General features: G+C 44.2%; 2 protein-coding genes across 2 annotated transcripts; both read right to left on the reverse strand.

Annotated features, from left to right (window-relative positions):
* Positions 1-3,814: 3,814 nt before the first annotated feature.
* Positions 3,815-9,264, reverse strand: LOC310812231 (phosphoglucomutase-1-like; the record flags this gene model as incomplete). The annotated part of the gene is made up of 11 exons (XM_083680674.1): positions 3,815-3,927; positions 4,125-4,259; positions 4,379-4,562; positions 4,827-4,962; positions 5,078-5,193; positions 5,588-5,742; positions 5,969-6,159; positions 7,073-7,198; positions 7,730-7,876; positions 8,086-8,248; positions 9,010-9,264. The coding sequence occupies 11 exons, from the start codon at positions 9,262-9,264 to the stop codon at positions 3,838-3,840; spliced, it is 1,698 nt and encodes a 565-aa protein (XP_083536800.1). The 3' UTR covers positions 3,815-3,837.
* A 1,670-nt stretch (positions 9,265-10,934) lies between these two features.
* Positions 10,935-13,653, reverse strand: LOC310820050 (angiopoietin-related protein 3-like; the record flags this gene model as incomplete). The annotated part of the gene is made up of 7 exons (XM_083691545.1): positions 10,935-11,134; positions 11,365-11,637; positions 11,752-11,847; positions 11,937-12,053; positions 12,228-12,297; positions 12,687-12,797; positions 13,141-13,653. 7 exons carry the CDS (start codon positions 13,651-13,653, stop codon positions 10,935-10,937), a joined length of 1,380 nt encoding a protein of 459 aa, XP_083547671.1.
* Positions 13,654-20,937: the final 7,284 nt, after the last annotated feature.

The raw sequence follows: 20,937 nt of genomic DNA on the forward strand, positions 1-20,937 counted from the left end.
CTGAGACTAACACTTGACATGTCTCAGGCAGGGCTACCTCATTATGAGAACGTGATTCCAAATCACCTTTTCTACACATGGACACTTATACAGCAATACTGACGTTATCATTGATGTAACATACTGAACTTACGCTTCCCGTAGTGGGCGCATAGGTGATTCCCTGCCCGATGAACCATAATACATTGCAAACATCTCTGGCCGCTTGACAAGATCCTCCAGAGCTTCAACATAACAGATACAGATACGCTTAGCGAATTGTTACGAGCTAACTCCTGATATACGATATACGATACATGACAATATTCCCACGAGGCAGACAGACATACATTCATTCCTCATCCGTGACCCAGCTTTTGTTGTTGCCATCTTTGTCCAAGCCACCAGATATTCTTCAAACTTGACGCTCCTTTCAAGCCGGGAGAACATGAATCCCATTTAGACACATTTACAGGGAGGTGAGAATGTGAGCATGGATGCCATATACGCTACTCTAGATATTCTGTCACCTGGGCTTTCGTGATTCCAGTTGCACAGCTTTCCCGATCCCTGCAGAGGGGTAAAAAAAAAAACTATAGCAATGTACCGCTGACGACACATGACATGGCATGTGTATTAGCTTAGCTTTGTTGTGCTATAGGCTTTTATACGCTATATTTGGCCTATATTATTGTGCTACTGTGGGGCTCTCTCACTCTCTAGCTCCTGGCTGGCCCTGACACAGTCCATCACTACTGTGTGGTAGGTGGAAGGGCTGGTCCACAGCAGCTCAGCAGCCTCTGGGTTCACCACTCCCTCCATCACTGGGTTGGAGAGCAGTCTCTAGTGAGGAGAGAAGAGCACCAGTTTTATTGAAACATGTTGCGCAATAAAGCTGTATGTATACAATCTGTTCTATATCGAAAAGGTTGTCTTACTTTGTTAGAGTCAAAGTACTTGGTACAGAGTCAAGGTCTATACATTGTGTATGTAAGGGTATATTACTTGTGACTTTTAAAAATTGACTCTCCATAAGTATTGGAAAGAGGAAGCATTTTGTCTTCTTTTAGCTCTATACTTCAACAGTTTGGATTTGAAATCAAACAATTACTATGAGGTCAAAGTAGAGATTCTCAGATTTAATTCAATGGTTTTTTTTTCAGACTGGGTTCACCATTTAGAAAGTACCACATTTTTTAAACACCTAACTCAGGGCTCCAAAAGTATTGGAAAAAATAATCTAATGTCCAAATAAAGTACTCATGTTTAGTATTAGGTTGACAATCCTGTGCATTCAATAATTGCCTGAAGTCTGCAACCCATTAACCCCACCAGACACTGGGTATCTTCTCTGGTGATGCTCTGTTAGGCCTGTACTGCAGCCATCTTCAGTTGTTTGTTTTGATGTATTTTTGACTAAAATCTTATCATCATGAAATGAAATTCATGTTCAATTAGATTTAAATCTGAAGATTGACTTGACCAGTGAAGAACATTCCCCTTTTTGGCCCTGAAAAACTCCCTAGTTGCTATGGCAGTATGTTTGGGGTCATTGTCTTAGTGTATGATGAAGCGCCATCCAATGAATTTAGAGGCATTTGCTTGTTCTCGAGCAGACAAGATGTTTCTGTACACTTCAGAATACATTCTGTTGCTGCTGTCATAAGTAACATCATCGATTAAGACAAATTAGCCAGTTCTTGTGGCACCTATACATGCCCAAACCATAGCACACCAGATTAGGTGGTAAACTTTCCTCTTGCAATCACTCTGGTACATGACCGTTTTCCAGATATACAATATATATACTCATATACTCTATAGGCTTTTTAGGTACTTTTTAGCAAACTGTAACCTGACCATCCTTTTTGAGTATAACTAGTGGTTTGCACCATGCAGTGAAGCCTCTGTAGTTTGGCTGGTGTATTCTGCGGATGGTAGTCTCTGACACATTCACGCCTACCTCCTGGAGAGTGTTCCTGATCTGTGGGATAGTTGTTTTGTGTTTTTTCTTAATTATGGTGAGCATTCTTCGGTCATCCACTGTAGAAGTCTTCCTCGGCCTACCAGCCCGTTTGTGATTCCTGAGCTCACCAGTACTTTCTTTCTTTTTTAATTATGCTACAAACTGTTGATTTTGGTAAGTCTAAGGTTTTGGCTATGTTTCTGTTTGATTTTTCTGACATTTCAGCCTCATAATGGCTCCCTTGACTTTCATTGACATCTCTTTGGTCCTCGTGTTGATAGACACCAATAGCAGACTCCAAAGGCAAAGACAAAGCCCAGAATCAATACTAGACCTTGACAGCTTCTTATGCCTGCACAAATGATGTGATGGAACACACCTGACTAACCAGAAACACCTGTCAAGCCAATTTTACAATACTTCTGGTGCCCTTAAATAGGGGGACTATGTATGAAATGTAATGTAATTTCTAAATGGTGAAACCAATCTGAAAAAATAAAACGTTGAATTAAAGCTGAGAAGAAGCCGTTGCTTACTCTTTCCAATACTTATGGAGTGTACTGGCATTGTATGGACAGTTGTAGAACTTGCTGTGACAACCTGGATGCTGAGGAGAATGCTGATGATAGAGATACTGGAGTTCCACTCATGTTTGCTGTCCAGGTAGGAAATACATGGCCTCCCTGTGTCCTTGTCCACTTTGGTTATAAAAGACATGGAAAAAGTTAAATGAGACAATCTATGAGGAGGAGAAATATTAGCCAACATTTAGACACGTTATTTAAGGCATTTGACCTTGCTGTCAACGTACCATTGGGGTGAAAAGGGATGGTGTTAAACTCAACAGTTGGAGGGACAGAGTTGTAGGCCTCACTGAAACGTAATGTCAGCTGCAAAACAGCACCTTAACACAGATTTAAATGCTGATTGAATGATTGAAATTCGGAAACATGTTATAACAGAGGTCTATACTGTCAAAAAATAATTACAATGTTATCACCTAATACATTTAGATCATCATGGTCATCATCGCACCTTCCCACAATGTATCCTTCAGTCCCTCCACTTTTGCATCCCATTCAAGTAGGTTGTCACTCACTGGCTTTGCTTGAATTCCCTTGTCATTGCATGAAAATACATTTAGAATAAGTGTAATAATAAGGAACATATTATTATTACCTATTAAGTATATATTTTCAATGTGTTTTTTTATTTGTATGGAATAGTTCGAGACTCACTATCAGGTCGGCTTTCTGCAATTCGCGGTACTCCTTTCCCAGCAACCATGACGCGTAGCACTGCATCATTGGAATTTACGCAGAAATTCACTTTCTATCGATACTTCATTAACATTGCATACTGTATTTCGACTAAGAAATTATACATTTACCATCGACGTTACGCACAAATGACGGACACATTATTTTCGAAAACACAATGGAGCAAGATGATGTAATGTTTCGAAGCTGTTGTCAAGCAACAGCAGGACGTTAGCTAGTTTCGCTTGAAGAATCATTTTGGAATAAGTCAAATGAAAATGTAAATGTATCAGTTTCATGAAGACAATGGCCAAGCCTCATATCAGTCATTACGGTGTGTTGTTGGGAAAACGTTTTCTGAACACACTTAGCTTCATTTTGATGATGGAAGATTGATGTGGAAATGTCACAAATGAGGCCAACAGATAGACGTTTGAATGCTAATTTATGGTACAATGTCACTCATTCCATTTATATAGTATATTTCAGTCTGTTTGTCTGTTTGGTAAATGTGTGTCCTCTGAATTGAAATATATAAAACTGCACATGTCAGGTGTATGTGCCTTTGAGAATGGGTGGGGGGGACGGGAATCTTGAATCTTGAATGATATTTTGGGGTTTAGTATGGGAGGATCATGTGATGACAGTCGGACCACTGCGACTTGTCCTTTCATGAAGCTGTGAGATCTTCAGAGCTATGGTTACCAGAGGTGCAAGCATCACCTGTACAAAACACAACCACAATATGTCATGAGTCATACAGTTTGTTTCCTTTACACACAATATCTGTAGAATTGTATGTGATAAATATGGTTTTCTCTCTTTTGATGTGTAATGAAGGACCATATTATTAGTGACACAGTGAGATCATGCTTCAGAACCTCTGAGTGCCTTGGAGCCTCTGGTCTTGTGTGACTCACCTGTGGGTCCTGGTGGATCTTGTCAGGGTCCTTTTCATAGCTGTCTATGTAGACTCGAACTGTTGCCCCGGCACTGCCTGTTCCACTGAGTCTGTAGATGATCCGGGAGCCATCTGAGAATATTATTCTCAGGCCCTGTAGTAAAATATCACAGTAAGAGATGCTTCTGGAAATGGCACCATTGCATTTCAAGACCTAATGCTAGTGCAGTCACACATGTTGGTATAATTCAATTATTGTGTCAGTCTGGTAACCTGGTTTCTAGAGATGCTCCCATCTATGGGGTCACTGTACTCAAAGTTGTCAGCCATCTCCACCTGGTAAAGCTTCTCCCCCACGGCAAACCTCTGCCCTACAAAGGACTTGTCCACCATCATCACCTCCAGATCCTCCATCATCTCACATGCCGCATCCAGGTCTACCTCCTCATAGTCATACCTGGCAAAAACAACAACAACAACAACAACAACAACAACAACAACATCTGTAAACAACAGCAATGAGAAATCTGAAATCTTGGCCTCATCATTGTTACTGTTTCTTATTGATTTTCAGGTTGCTAGATAACTCACAGTTTTACTCAGTTGGACTCTAAACCTATTGTACTTCTCTCTAGTCCAGAAGATTCCCTGTGAGGGTTCTGAATAGGCTCTGCAATGATGTGGATTGGCCACCAGAGGTCAGTCAAACGACATCGCTCACCTGGTATAGAAGTTCCTGCCAAACTTCTGCCAATGGTCCTTCATGATGTCCTCCACACTCTGCTTCCGGGTGGCCAGGATGGACAGCCATGCCAGCACGGCCCAAAGCCCATCCTTCTCGCGGATATGGTCAGAACCTTACATGGGATACAGCATACGTTTGTGTAGCAGTTCATATGGTTTTAGCATCCTCTATCACATAAACAGACAATTACTGTAGGTTCCTGGCATCTGCACTCACTGATGAGCTACCTGTGCCGAAACTCTCCTCCCCGCACAGGGACAGCCTGCCCGCGTCCATTAGGTTGCCAAAGAACTTCCACCCTGTTGGAGTTTCGTATAGTTCGATCTTTGTCACCTTGGCCACACTGCAGGAAACATAGACATGTAGGGACATTGTGCTCATCTATTAATTAATTAATTCACTCCTTTAACACGCCTCTGTACGCCTATACAGTTTTTAAAGGTTAGTCCCACTATCATATTTTTTATTCAGTTTTATTGGACAGAGACAGTGGAGGAAGACAGGAAGTAAAGAGGAGAAAGCATGTCAGCAGGGCATGGGCCAGATTCAAACCTATGTGAAAATGGGCATACGTGTGCACTGTAGGCCACGGTGGTAGACCACTGGACCGCCCCAGGCCACAGTATTTAATCATGTTTTGCATCAGTATTCCAACAGAGGACTCAAACTATTCTACCTCTGCCGATTGTAACTAGCCCAGATTTTGCTCATAGAGTGATGCCAGACAGATGCCTTACTTGTCCAGGGCAGCGCTGGTGGGCATACTGCGGGCGAAGCCCCTCACCCCTGTGTGCTGGAAGTAGGGGATGCTGAAGACGTTGGCAGCAATGACGGCCACCGAGTCAGACGGGTTGACAAAGAAGCCACGCTTACCTAGGATCATGTTGCGGTCCTGGAAAGACAGACAGACCGGGGGTTAGTGGTCAGGGAGCAGGAGAGAGAAGGTCAGTGTCATTCAGCTGCAATTCCAGGCATCCGACCCCGAACCTTAACACATGTCATTGAAGTCTCTAGTATATCTAGGATCAATGAGGAAAATGTATAGTTCGATATTTACATTTTCCATGAAATTTGTTATCAGAGTTGCCTTTTTCTGAATTATTTGAATGAATGCATACCCCATCACCGTCAAAGGCAGCTCCAAAATCGTACTGGCCGCCTTTCATGGTCTCAACCAGGTCTGCTGCATAGGTTAGATTGGGGTCAGGGTGCTGGCCCCCAAAGTCTTCCAGGGGGACACAGTTAACTGCAGAGTTAGCAGGGGAGCCCAGCTCCTCACACAGTATCCTCTTCACATACGGGCCCATCACTGTGGATCAGACAGGAGTGCAGAGAGAGAGAGGGAAGGGGATAGTCTGGATTACTCTAGTGGTACCACAGACACAAAAACAGTTGTCAGTCCCTCCAAAGGGTAACTATTCAGTGACTAGTTTTAATCCTCTGATCTCTGATCCCTCAGTTTCAAACACTTTGAAGTCAGATTGACATGGCTGCATCTGTGCGTTGACCTCCTAATTGTTCAAAGCCACACATGCATGGATTTCATATTGCAGAGAGGGAACATTCGTTGCACTGGGTATGGGTGTGGTGAAACCTTGTTAATATGCCATTCATGTCAAGATCTTCTGCAATGTGGCGGTCTAGGGACATAGGCCTTCCTGTTGGAAGGGTTTCCCGCCTTTGGTTTCAGTGTTATCACAGGGGGGCTACTCTAAATGGCTCTAGGAATAGCTTCAGTTTAGAAACCTCATCCCTTTAGACGCAGACAGTTTCTGTAACCCCCTCCTCCCCTCTAATGAAAGACTGGGTCAAGTAACAGATAGTTGGATGCAACAGCTGAAAACTCTGCTTGGCTTCTACCCTACAAGCCATGCCCTCCTCATCTTTTCTGTGGAAATGAGTGATTACGGACTGGGCCATAAGCAAAGTTTCGGCATTAGTGTCCATAGAAACAAAACAAAAACATGCAACAACCAGATACATGGCTTCTGTGCCACTGTACTTAATTCTAGTCAGCTAGGCATCAATTCACTTAAGACTTCTATGGTCTGGCACAACCGTGAAACCCTTGTGTGACTGTTGCACAAATGTGACTGTTGCACAAATGACTGATGTTGTTTTGATCACTTTAGTGTTAGCAGACTTTTCATTTCATGCATGCATAGTGCTGTAGATCCAGACATTCACTTGACATAGATATGATGATAGAGCAGCTCTCTCACCCCCATGCATGGCATCTAGCCTGACCATGATGTGATTCTCCCCAGACAGCATCTCCTTCAGAGCAGCAAAGTCAAAGATGTTCCTCAGCATGTTGGCGTAAGACTCTACTGAGTCCACTATCTCCACTGTGGACCACCAGCAGAACATAGAATCAATTCGACCTTCCCAGCAAATGAAGCAGATTTCCAATAACGCTTTACAAAAATGTTCTTGCATAGTAACATTGTACTGTATTTACTCTAGTATCAACATTGCGTTCCTTTTGTTAAAACTGCTCCACAGTGATTGCATTGTAATGGGGTTTGGTGAGGTTTGAGATGTCAAAGGGAATTAAGAACAGTCCCTATTCAGTTGTTATCATAATAAATCACACTCAATAACAATGTAATTGTCCATGTAACTACAATTGTATGAGGTAACACCAGAGTCAACAACAGAATGCTATTTTGTGCAGTGTGGGCTTGATTGAGTCACCATTACGCCCACTTTAACTGGGCACTGTACATCCCTATCCATGGACATGTGCAGTCAGTTTGCATTCTTTGTTGTCTCGGCCGGGCCAACAAGGATTCACATCCTTTTCCTTGTGTTCCAACATCTGGTCTCTGTGTACTTCTGTTCTCCTGTCAGATGTTGAGTGATGTGTTTGTCCTCACCTGTGAAGGGTTTAAACTTGTTCTCCAGGTCAAACATCTGTTTGCCCAGGGTTGCCAGGTCAACCCGCAGCTCTGGGCATATGGCAAACTCCTCTATGGTTCTGCTGATCTGGAAGATTCTGTTAGTGGCCGCCTCTTGGGCTGGGCCTGGGTTGGATCAACACAGGGAAACAGAAAATATGACTAATTAATTCATTATTATCAATATATATTCATTCATTTTCATGTCTTATAATGGGTCAAATATCCCTATAACAGCCTTGTGAAATATCTGTATATTGTCGCTTAACGCCATTTTGCTCTTGGCTGACACCCTCTCCCTCCCTGGCTCCCTCCTCTCCAGTTACACCAGCTACCTCCGTTGGAAGTGTTGAACTTGATGCCAAAGTCTCCGTCGGGTCCCCCGGGATTGTGGCTGGCCGTGAGGACGATGCCACCGATGGCCTTGTACTTCCTGATCACACAGGAAACAGCCGGCGTGGACATGATCCCTTGATGACCAATCACGATACGGCCAACCTGCCAAAATATCACAGATGTGTGTGTGTGCTTTGGCAGGGGAAACGTTGTGGATTCAGGTGAGTGGGTTTCCTCTGTGACGATGATGCATCTGAACACTTCTTTTCTGTTAGCTTCTGTGACTTGGAAATCAAGCCTTATGTGCATGGTATTTAGACAGACTTGGGTTTTCAAAAATATTTCAGTAGTTATGTCGTTTGATTAAGTGTCATTGTTTTGCCTGTTGAACTCAGTTCAAGGCTGCTGCATTTGCTAGGATGAGAAGTCCACAAACTATGAGTTTATTATACTGGGTATAGCTAGCCATTTAATCGACTGCAGTAGAAAGACATTAAGTGCAGGTGTCATCATGTGTAACTCACTTTTAATCCCCCTAAAAATACTCCCATCTGCGGAAGCATGGGAGGCTCTCTAATTTAAGACCAAGCACCCAGGGACCACATTAGTGCTGGCAATGGGACAACAACAAAACAAGTTTAATACAAGTCTATTTTAAGACAGTGAGCCTTCTGTGTGTGTGTTTGTGTGTGTGTGTGTGTGTGTGTGTGTGTGTGTGTGTGTGTGTGTGTGTGTGTGCGTGCGTGCGTGCGAGCGCGCGCGTGCGCGTTTGTATGTGCATCCAGACCTACTTAGGATAAGGTATTTAACATGCAGAAGGCATGTATCGTAATTAAAAGGTACGCATGGCTTCACACAAGTGACAACAACAACAGGGGACAACTGACACACAGTGACAGGCTACAGTGACAGGTGACACTGACCCCGTTGGCAGCCGCCATCTGGACAATGACATCGATGGCGGTTCGATTGAAGTAGCGTCCGTCTCCCCCCACAACCACAGTGGACCCCTGGCGGTCGCGCAGATCGATGGAGGAGAATATACTCTGGACAAAGTTGTGAAGGTAGTTCCTCTTGGACTGGAACACGTACACCTTCTTCCTGAGGCCGCTGGTGCCTGGTCTCTGGTCTGGGTAGGGGGCGGTGGGCAGAGTCAGAACCTGCAGCGCAGTATCCATCGCTTCAGGAGGAGTGAAACACAAGAACAAACACAAGGTGGAACCAGGGGGAACCTGTTGTGAGGGTGAGATCCCCTTCGGTGGAGAGGAAGTACAGGGGGGGAACAGGAGGGAAAAAAGTCTTAGCCACTCCCAGTATTTCACATGCTGGGAGAGGAGTAGTTACGGGTCCCAAAAATAACCAATGTGTGTGCAGAGACAGATGGTAACTGAAGACGCTCCTTCGCACATGTGCAGGGGGATCACTGTCAGTGGGCCTTCCAGGCTGTGGCCAGGAGTGCTATCATGGCTGAGTCTGGCTCAATGCTCTGCAGCTGTGCTGTGACTGATGAGTAGAGAGGAGCATGCTCGCTCCAGTTGGAGATAAACTAAGCACAGGTTTAGGATCAGTGTTGCTTTGTTTGTTTGGGAAGAGGGTGACAGACCCGTCTTTCAATGCTGCCCCTAATTGGACTCATACTGTATGTTGATTTGTGTCTGACTGGCTCCCAACATGTTCAGTTTGATGACCTAACTAAAACGTGTCAGATAGACACATCTTTAAACACAGAACAACGCTTTAGTGCTCTGTTTTGACAGACACACTTCATTCATACATTGATGCTGGGCCTGGGGTATTAGGGGTTGGTGATTGACTATCAGATGTTTTCAGGTCAAGGCTGAATTGTGTCCACAAGGGGAGATCAGAAGGACCTGCCAGACACTCCCCATGTTGTAATGCCCTCACTGAAGGCCATCTCTCTGTTTACATAAAAGGTCCAAAGTGTCCAGCCAATTGCATTACTCTGAATTTATGTATAATCTAAATAGAAGTGCAAAAGAGGAAATTCTTAAATATGTTTCATTGCAAAACGCTACATTCACCATTTTCAATACTTATGAAATGATTTGCTGTCATGACATTAAAAACCCATTATGACACATTTGAAAGGACAGTGGCTATGTTATGTTATTTGTTAACATAATAATCATATTTTTTATTATTATTTTTATTTGTGATGATAAATGGAACATGAAACATTTTGCTAATGGATATATTGCGTTTGGAATAAAACTCTTCAGATGCAGTTTGGACGTATACTGTACAGTGTTAATAACCTTTAAACTCAAATGACCGCTCATATTGTAGATGGTTGTAGCCTTATTTTGTAAATATCTGTAAACAAGTTGCGGTATAAATATGATTTATTTTCCAGACCTGTAAAAATGTGATATGTAACAAAAATACAGTATTTACAATAACAGATATGAGTGTGTGCTGAGAGTCAATGTGACTCAGTAAGACCCAGTGACCCAGTGGATACTGCTGTTATCAAAGTAGACATCTGTGTGCTGTCCATTCCATTACTCACTTCTTCATACCATGAATTTATGGTTTTATATACAGTGGCTTGAAATAGAATTCCTCAAAGGCATGCCTTAGGGCCTATCGATCAACTTTACCCCAACGTTAGAATACTGCACCCAGTATACAAGTTTCTTGACAATTAATTTGGTTCCATTTGTCCCTAAGCCAAGGGAATGAATGTAGTGCACATAGTTGATACATTTATATTTTGTGTCTTTTGTTTCTCTCTAACCCTAACCCCTAACCCTAACCCTAAGCCAAGGGAATGAATGTAGTGCATATGGTTGATCAATTTATATTTTGTGTCTTTTGTTTCTCTCCATCAGAGAAAGTTGCCAGTCTCAGGGGAGGCTGGAGTGCGGGATGAGCGGATGGAGATCTGGGTGGATCTGAGGGAGTAGGAGGTCCCTCTGCTGGGCTTCCAGTGGATCCCTCTTCTGCGCTCCGACCGACCCTTGGGTCTCACGTGGACATATCTCCCGTTCAGGTTGGTGTCTCCGCATGCATTAAACCACCAGCCGCCTGCATATAGTCCACAAGAAATATTATTGGTCACGTGAAGCACTTTTGTCAATACTTAGATGTTACTTAGATAACTTTCTCAGTTATGTGAGTTACAGTATTATTCATTGAAATAGATTATTTAATTTTAACAATCCTCTTACTTTAGCCATATGGTAAACCATGTTCTGTATGAAATGATATATTTATTATAGCCTTTCCACCCATCAGTTTCCGCTGATGTACTATACCTGTGTAGTTGTAGGCACAGTTGGAGTCCTTGTGGTTGTCATTGTCTCTGTCCTCAGTGGAGAACATCATACCAGTATGGTTACTCATTGCATCAGGCAGATCTCCGGATGCCTGTGTAAGGTGGATGGTGTAGTGGGTCTCAGGACCCCCCAGGGTGAAGTGGTACTCTATGAAGTGCTTGCTTTGTTTCCAGTCCTCTAGTTGGATGTGCAGGAGGGAGTCTCCCTGAGCAGCCAGAGAATGGATCTTCTTCAGGCCCAACCAGAACTCTCCTATGACACACAACAGTCGAGAAAGCTTAGACCTGCATAGACTATGTAGACACACACACACAGACACGCTGGTGGAATTCGCTGGTGCTTTTATTCTTAGGCTCAGTCACTCACCTTGAAAGTCTCCAAATCCATTTTCATACTTCTCCCAAGTCTGATCGAAATGTACTGACCCGTCCTTCCTTCTCTGGATGACAGTAGCCCCTCCATCTGCAGAGAGGGAAGCACATGTAGACTTGATGCATCAACTGTTGTCTTCTGGCAAACCAATATGTTGTGCTCCTTGATGTCAGTCTTACCTTTGCTCATGTCACAGTAGACCATGAAGGGTTCTGATTGGTTGGGCTTGATAGGGTACACTCCGCTGGCTCTCTCGCCTTTGCTGAAGACCTCACTACAGTCTGAAGGGAGATCTGTTCAAAAGCCACACAAAACAGTCAATCACATACACAATGAGTGATTGGTCAAACTCGTGGCCACTCAAAGATTTGTGTTTCATGGAGAACCTAGACAGAATGCCAAAGGGTGAAGTAATAGCCAATGGGAGTCTGAATGACCATATAAGGGAAAGCCATTGTAAGCCACTATACCGTCCATGCTCGAGTTGAAGATGTGAGATGGTTTCTCAGCGGTCTCTTGCACGACAGTGTTGTAGGTGAACTGGAAGGTGAGAGGATATTGTCAGGGAGTGCAGTGATGGGTGAGTGCTACTATCATATGAATAATTGTATCCCGTTGTAGCATTTGTCTGCTGTGAATGATTTGTCTGCTGTGTTATGTTGTGTTAATGACTGTTGACAGTGAACTGAAAAGGAACTCAAGATACGTCAGGAGCAGTGGAGGCTGGCGGAGGTAGAAATCGGAGGACGGGCTCATTTTAATGCGTGTTTGATACCATTACTCATTCCATTCCATGCATTAAAATAAGCCTGTCCTCCGATTTCAACCTCCACCAGCCTCCCCTGATACATGGAATGGAATGAGGAATGGTATCAAACACGTGTTTCGTACAGTAGCATCATTGTACAGCTCTGTTACAAAACAGCTACCTTGTCCTCCAGAGACTTAATCTTGGTCCTCTGGTGGTTGAGCTGGTCGCTCTGCTCCCTCACAGCGTTCAGCAGCTCTGTGATGCTCCTCTCCTGGGTGTGGATCACCTCCTGAGGGGCGCGAGGGGACATGATAGGACAGGGTCACCTCACTATACATCACGCCTTATCCCCCTATGGCTTACCGCACAGGAAGGATACTGAAGGGCAGTGGTGTAACTTTCCTGATAATGATTGTCATTCGGTGGTCAAGATGCAGTGTAGAATATGCAGTGCCTATTTATCCCTATTTTTGATGCCCAGATGTTCTCACCTTGAAAAAGGCTTTAAAAACCCTACTCATGTTTTGTTTATAAGTATTTATCTTATGTATATTTGAGTATTGTCAACTGATACACCATGTTGAACTCAAACAGCATAACTCATATTGAGGACACTGGTGGGAGGGACTCACCTTCAGGGCATTGATCTCAGCCAGCTGTTCGGCAGGCACCAAGCCCCGAGATAGGTCGCTCAGCTTCTCCTCCAGCCCGCCCACCTGGCTCTGTAGCTGGCCTCGCTCCTGCAGGATGCTCTCCACCTTGGAGCTGATCTCCAGAGACAGGCTCTTGATCTCCTCGTTGTTGGCCTTCAGCACCACCGTGGTCTTCTTCAGCTCCTCCTCCTCCTCTTTGATCTCGCTGGCCATGACGGAGAGCTGGTAGAAGGAGCGGTCAAAGATGTTGAGCTTCTGGAAGATGTCGTTGATCTGGCCCTTGGTCTTGTGGACGAAGTCTTTGAGGCTGTGGCCGAGCTGGAGGAGACCGTTGGCTAGGAGACGCACGTCGTCCAGGGCAGCGAATCGCGAGCGGGTCTCGGCGGGAGCTAGGGGGAGAGGAGACTCCTCAGCTTTGGCCTCCTTGATGTCTTTGGTGCCGAGCACAAGGAGAGGCAACACCACCAGGACGAGGAGGAAGGTAAGCTTCATGTTGTTTTTGGTCTGAGCTGCAAGCCTTTCTGTGTGTTGGTAATTGGCCTGCCACTGGAGTCCCCTCTTCCCTTGGTGCAAAAGCAACCACAGGACAAAGAGCTGTGGCACTTTATATGCTGCCTACGTTAAAGTTAATCATTAAACCACTCAATCTGGACTGATATGCCCCTACAAACGCAGATGAAGTAATTTTGCAGTCAAGTTGGACTGCTGCTCAACCCTCTGATATGGAAGTCAGTTATTTCAGTGTTCTAAATTTTAAAAATTCACAAGTTGAAGGAGTTGGAAGATGATGTCATCAATCAGAATGAAGTCTTCTTCTGAGTGTTCCAAAGACAGCAGTGCACTATAGGAGCAGTTCTCCACTAACTGCTTACAACTTTAAGTATGCCACAATGGGTTGTATTGGCTCTCAAATAACAATGGTGATTTCTTTGATGCTTTTCTCTGATACTTAATGTCTTAATCCTCCTTTGGTGAATCTCCTGGTAAATTCAGGACACAATTTTCTCTCTGTAAAGAAATTCCTTATCTAACTTAACTGACTGAAACTAAAACTGAATTTACCCTACTCTTCTATACACACTCTCATTTCTGACAGATGAATAAATCACTATTGATGAAGCGATTCATCTCAATTGTGTGAAAGCAGAGAACCTCCAGTACAGTGAGTATCTGTAGTGCAGAGAGTATGAATGACTTCACGTGGCTAAACAGGGTGAGGTCTACAGTAACTACAGTATATTCTAGGCTACTGGTAGGCGCTGCACATTGTTTTATGTGTGTCTAAGCCATCTCATGATCTGCTCCACTTTTGTACATACAGTAGTTGATTACAGTACATTTTTTGTCTGCAATCTACTGACTGCCTTCTCCTTGTTTTTAGAGATATTCTAGCTGCTGCAATGGTGGTGATACCATAGACAAAAACAAAACCACAACAACTATATCCAATCTATATGACCTAATTCATCATTGGGGTTCTCCACACATCGTTGGCGCCATGACCTTCCAGAGGTCCCTCTGTTAAATGTTAACTGCCCACATGATTGACTCACACACCACAGCAAACACAGCCGTCACCTCTGGGCAGTGTCAGAGGCCCCATCTCTGGCCACACTCCGGGGTAGGGGAGAGAGAGCCCTGGGGGGGGAGCAATGTGCGGGGCCAGGGGTGTAAGAGTGTATATAGGTGGGGGAGGTTATCTGTTATCTGTTAACATTAATGGACAATAAAGTCATATTAATCCTTATCTGAAAGGAACAACCCTTGAGCAAAAACTCTGTCAGGTACTGTTAAACTTGGCACTTGAACAGGACTGATTGGCTTCCCTTGAACTGTGAACTGTCTGTGGCATCCTGGAGGAGTGTTCAAACTGTTTTGTCAGATATTTCGACTTTGTTTGTTTGTTGGCTCTAACCAAGCCAATCTCAAGCCAATGTGTGCTTTTTGAGAAATTTCGATTTTTCATCAAGGTTATTTTTTTTGAGTGGGGCAGTCCCACTGTTATTGGATAGAGACAGTGGAGAGTGACAGGAAAGTAAGGAAGAGAGGGCATGTCAGCAGGTCTGGATTCTAACCCATGCCGACATGGGCATATGTGTGAGCACTATAGGCTGTGGTGCTAGACCACTGGACTACCCCAGGACACTAGCCTCATAATTTGTGTGTTCATTTTAGAAGCAGAGGAGTGGATGTTGGAATTGGAATTGAATTAGTCCAAGTTTCATGGCTAAATACTGTAATATTGTCATGGTCCCTAATGGAACCCAAATCTCATTCACAGTAAATGATACCTTAAGACCGTAAGACCACTTGACATTCAGCACACACACAACCACACACACATACACAAAGATGTATCACCCAGCATGACACATGGCTGTCAAGGCTCATCAGGACATCAACCTGTGTCTATTGACTTTAAATGTTGATCATTCCAGGTAGTATGTGGTCTGTTTAAGGCCAACAAAGTGGGTTAATATTGAATTATCCCATAATGTTGTTCTTGTAGATCATATATCTATGGAAATGAAAAGTTACAGAGATAAGTTATAGAGATAAGTAAACATTTGACATGTTTGATGCCTTTTGGATATTATACCATGACAGTCAGACTTTCTGTGAAGTTCTGGGTTCTGAGATGAATACAACACAATTCATAGGGGTTTGAATGAGGTCTAAAACAACACAGATCCCATGACACATTTCACCATGATCTCAAACCCTTTGAGGGGCCCAACTGTTTGAGGTCTGTGACCTTCAGATCAAGGGCCGGCTTCAAGAGGGACGTTACAGTCGATACGTAACCCAAAAACACACTGACCTGTAGTAACATGGGTTACATAATGCCACTCTATGAGGGCATCTGCTCTGCTGCCTGCCTTGTCTTACATCAGACAACACAGCTGTACTCACTCTGACCCCACGCTCTTGTGGTCACCACAAACACAAAGCATTGTTTTAAGAAACTCAGCCTGTACACACAACACTATTGATTTGAGGGAGTTTGAATCAAATTATTCCTCGGCTCAATAAATTGCATGTATTTCACATGGGTTGCAATTTGACAGAATCCCTCCCATTTCTGTATGAGATCGCCCTAAAAGGATATTGTTCCGGCAGATGCATGTTAGTCATTTCCTGAGTCATAGCCATATTTGGCATGGCATGCAATGATAACCTTTTACCACAAGGGGTCAGTCTTGTTAAACAAACAAGGATGCGGCAGAGGAAAGTTTATGTTGTATTGGTTGTTTTTTAGGCTACACTACACATGAATAGGAGAATATAGGTAGGTAAAGCAAAACCTTGAAAGTTTAAATCTTGGAGGAGGTAATTATTCAAATTGCCACTTAATGTATGTCTTTCCTAACTCTTAAATCAAATGTTGCTGCTCTTTTCCTTCGTGTACTGTAACTGGCCAGTTCCGAGGTTTCTGCTGTATACACTACAGCATGTGGTCAGTCAGTCAGCAGTGCTTTGGTCCAATAAAGACTTATTTTTTTCTCCTGGAGTTAAACCACAATCCCTTTCGGAGTCAGTGGTCTGCTTGTGTAATGGAAACAGAACCTTTCTCACTAATTCCTTTTCCGTCTGTGTTATGAACATGGTTAAAGTTAAAGCTGTGGACACAGCTCCTCCTCGGGAATCACTGTGTGCGTAATGGATTTTCTAAGAATATCATATTCAGTGATTAAAGTGTGTATGCCCATTTCCCCCCTACTACAAAGTAATTGAAATACATACTTGAGACTTGAGATTGGAGGATCATCTATGTGGTCTATTCCTCTCACACACCCCCCCCCCCCCCTACACACACACACACACAGGCACACACACACACACAGGCACACACGCACACACGCACACACACACACACACACACACACACACACACACACACACACCAACCCCACTTAATTGGTCTGGCATACAGTAGCTTAGTGGAAGGCACAGGGATTGGTTTGGATAGTGTGTGGTGTGCGTGTGCATCTGAGACGATTGTAGAGATGTTTGGAGGGAGAGGATGGCAGAGGGGAAAGCGAATCCATGAAGAATGACAGGTATGTCCTGAGAGAACTAACACTTGTGAATTCACCTTCCACCCCTGCCCTCATTGCTATTTTCTGGATTATACAGAACGCATAACCGAGGATAAGGTTACACACTGTGTGTTTGTGTGTGTGTGTGTGTGTGTGTGTGTGTGTGTGTGTGTGTGTGTGTGTGTGTGTGTGCGCGTGCGCACCTCCCAGGAAGCACTGTTAATCTGCCTCAATAGTACCCTGACTGACTAACATGGAGGTTTCTGTCCCGACCAGCCAGGTCTGGGGTGAGCTGTTGGCTAGTGCTCTGGGTGAATGACTCCTCCAGCAGGGCCATTTGGGTGTATATTTAAAGTGGGCACGACCATTGTGTGTGGGCTCCCACCCGTCGCCTCATTGGACAGAAGGAGGAGGGCATGTCCACAAAGCCCTCCCCTCCCTGCTCTTTACACACAACAACACAGCTTATGCTCTGGGGGGGTTCTGCACCGGCATTTGCCAAGAACCATCGGCATCCCACTCTCCCTGATGGTCCCTCCCTCCCTCCCTCCCTCCCTCCCTCCTTCCCTAGGAGAGAGACAAGCAGGGCTGAGCTGAGAGAGAACAGAGAGGAGTGGACTCTTAAACACTCAAACATCAGGACAGGCTGGGAGGACTACTGTACCAAGACTGATATTAAAGGTGAGTGAAGGCTGGATGGGGCTTTCATCTGTATATCTCTCCTGCGTTATTGTGATGTTGCATTATCATTGACTTGAATTTACCTTTTGGAGCATACAGTAGTTGTGTGTGTTAAACTGTGTGTTGAATTGATCTCATGAAGCACTAGTGAGGAATCTGCAACAGTCATGAACACAGAACAGACTGTTGTCCCTCTAGGATGAGTAGAATGTCTTATTTCATTTTAAAATCCTACATTTTTTGTTGGTCAACCACACACGCCATTGCACGCACGCACACGCGCGCGCACACACACACACACTTTCTATTTTAGCCTGGCCATGTTAATACCATCCTTGCGTGAAGTCCCTGGCAGCTGTTCCATCCTTGTCCTTTACACACAGAGTGAGATACCAGAGAGTAGCAATGACCCTGCTGCTACTGGAGCGGAACCAGGATGATTCAAATGGTCCAGATTCCCTGGAAATAGAACAGGACCCACAGAACAGGGAGAACATTACAGAACCACAGGGAGTGCCACTGCATGCTCAGAGAGAATGAGAGAGACAGAGAAAAGGAGGTAGGAAGAGAAAAAGACAGTGGCTGGGGAAGGGGGAATTGAAGTCCAAGGAGTTGGCTTGGGTTTCTAAACCAACTCAGAATAGAAGACAAGGAATGGAGTTATGTGCTGGAAAACCACACAGTCAGGTTGGCCAAACTAGAGGAAGAAAATATGTATTTTTCGGAGAACAGAGAGAGAGAGAGAGAGAGAGAGAGAGAGAGAGAGAGAGAGAGACACACACACACACCCAACTGCTAGTTTTCACTCACACAAAATGATGTTTTGGTCACCTAGCAGAGGAGTCACTCTGCCACTGCCACTGCCACTGTTGCAGATTCCTCACTAGTGCTTCATGAGATCAATATGAGATCATATCTGTAGTATTTACACACCAACAAATTCCCTGTTTTTCCTGCAGAGTGAAGAGAAAAAATAAGCTGAACTAGAATGTGTTTGATTGATGTAGGTACATGGAACCATACAAGGTGCTTTACATTTTCTTTAAGTTCAGGGAGAGAGAAAATAGAGGAGAGAATATGGTGATCTCAGAAAGTGGTGTTGAAGGCAATAAATCTTTTGAATATTATTACAGTCTTGTATTGCCAAATTTCCAAAGCCATACCCTCTCATATCCACATACTGGATGAACTGATGTCGCAATTCTGTTATTGGAGAAAAGTCCACACAATATGTGTGTGTGTGTGTGTGTGTGTGTGTGTGTGTCTGTGTGTGTGTGTGTGTGTGTGTGTGTGTGTATGTGTGTGTGTGTGCGCTCATTGTGTCTCACTTAGTTTGTCTGCCTATCTGAACCAACCTCTTCAATGTGATTCTTCCTCAGAGGACCCAGTGTTTTAACATTGCTTCTTAGGGAGGCGACCGTTTTAACAGTCATGAGTTCAAATTTAATTTGCGGTTTTAGTAAAGAATGCTTTGGAGATGTTTTGATTGTGAGGTTTATAATGATGCCGCAAGAGGAGGGACACATTTATCCAGAGGACAGAGCAGTGGTGGGAACAGGAAGACTAAGACAGAGTCCTGAGATGAAGGAAAATGGCCGCTCGATGAAAATGTTAGGACCTTTTCCCTAAGACCTCTATTATGTCCAGAAACGATTTGAATTCAGTGAAAGCCTGAAGTTGGACCATGCACATGTTTGGGGCAGCTTGCTGTAGGATGGGGCCTATTCAGGGAAACAGAATATTTTTTTCGTTCCATTTCTTCCAAATGGGTTTCCTGTGAGGTGTGCCTGCTGGTCTAAGCGGTGACAATTAAAACCTGAGCCATGAAAATGTGGAGAGGTTTAAAAGCTGAGTAGGACTGTTTGTGCTATAGGGTGAACCCTGTGGTGTGACAGTGGGAAAGAGATGTGTGTGTATTTGTGTTTGTATGTGTGAAAAAGAGAAGGGTTGGTGTGTGTGTGTGTGTGCGTGCCTGCGTGCGTGCGTTTGTGTGATGTGAGTAACGGTGTGATGATGAACGCCTGCTGTACAAGTCTGATCAGGAGGTAGAAGACTGATTGAGATGCCAAAGCAACAGCTATTGAGTTAAGTGACTCTATGTTTGGCATGCCCAACTATACACCATGGCAAAGGTATACAGTAGGCCTGCATGTACTATTGTATATCAGAGGCAACAGAGAGCAAGTCAACACCATCCTCTATCAGTCTGCAGTATCTTTTTTCCCTAAGCTAATTCAGATAGGGAAACGTCAATCCACAACCTAAGCCGAAGGGTTACGTCATCTCTGGGACACTGTCTTTACTCCGAAGATTACTGTTCCCTATCGACAGTGTCCCTTTGAAAATAAAGACTTGTGTTCTAAGCAGTACTTCTGCTATCACCCCCTGGATCCCCAGGAGCCATACCACCAGAACTCAGAGCTGCAGGCTGAGCCTAGCCAGGACAGGTGTTGAAAGGCTGCTTTCATCTCAACATAAAAGGCTGGCAGCTTTTTTAATATTATAATAATATATAATTTTTCTGTTCCGGTATGTTTCTGTTCACAGTGCAACAACAGCACATAGTTAGAGGACTCGGTATGTGCCTAAAAATGTATGTATACATGTCAATACATACCAGTGGCACATTGGTTACAATTCCATTTACTGTGTACACATGTATGTGAGTACTCTCATGTGTGTGCCTGTGTATTAGTGTGTATGTAAGCTAAGCGTGCGTCTGTGGTGTGTGTGTGCATGTGTGTGTATGTGTGTGTGTGTATGCGTGTGTGTGTGTGTGTGTGTGTGTGTGTGTGTGTGTGTGCGTGCGTGCGTGCGTGCATGCCTGCGGACGCCTGTTTCTATCCGAGTGTGTGTGATAGCAACCTCATATTTAGCGGTGTTTGTCTGTTGACTGCATAGCTGACATTGTTTGGGGCTGCAACTGTGGCTGTCACTGTGGTGCCTCAGGAGGCCAGAGTACTGTCTGTCATGGAGCGCCAGTGGTCAGGGGAGAGAGAATGTGGAGAAGGAAAAGAGAGGAAGAGAGAGAGATAGGAAAGAGTGAAGAGGAAGA

This window comes from Argentina silus (assembly GCF_951799395.1).
Source record: "Argentina silus genome assembly, chromosome: 1".
Taxonomy (NCBI): Eukaryota; Metazoa; Chordata; class Actinopteri; order Argentiniformes; family Argentinidae; genus Argentina; species Argentina silus.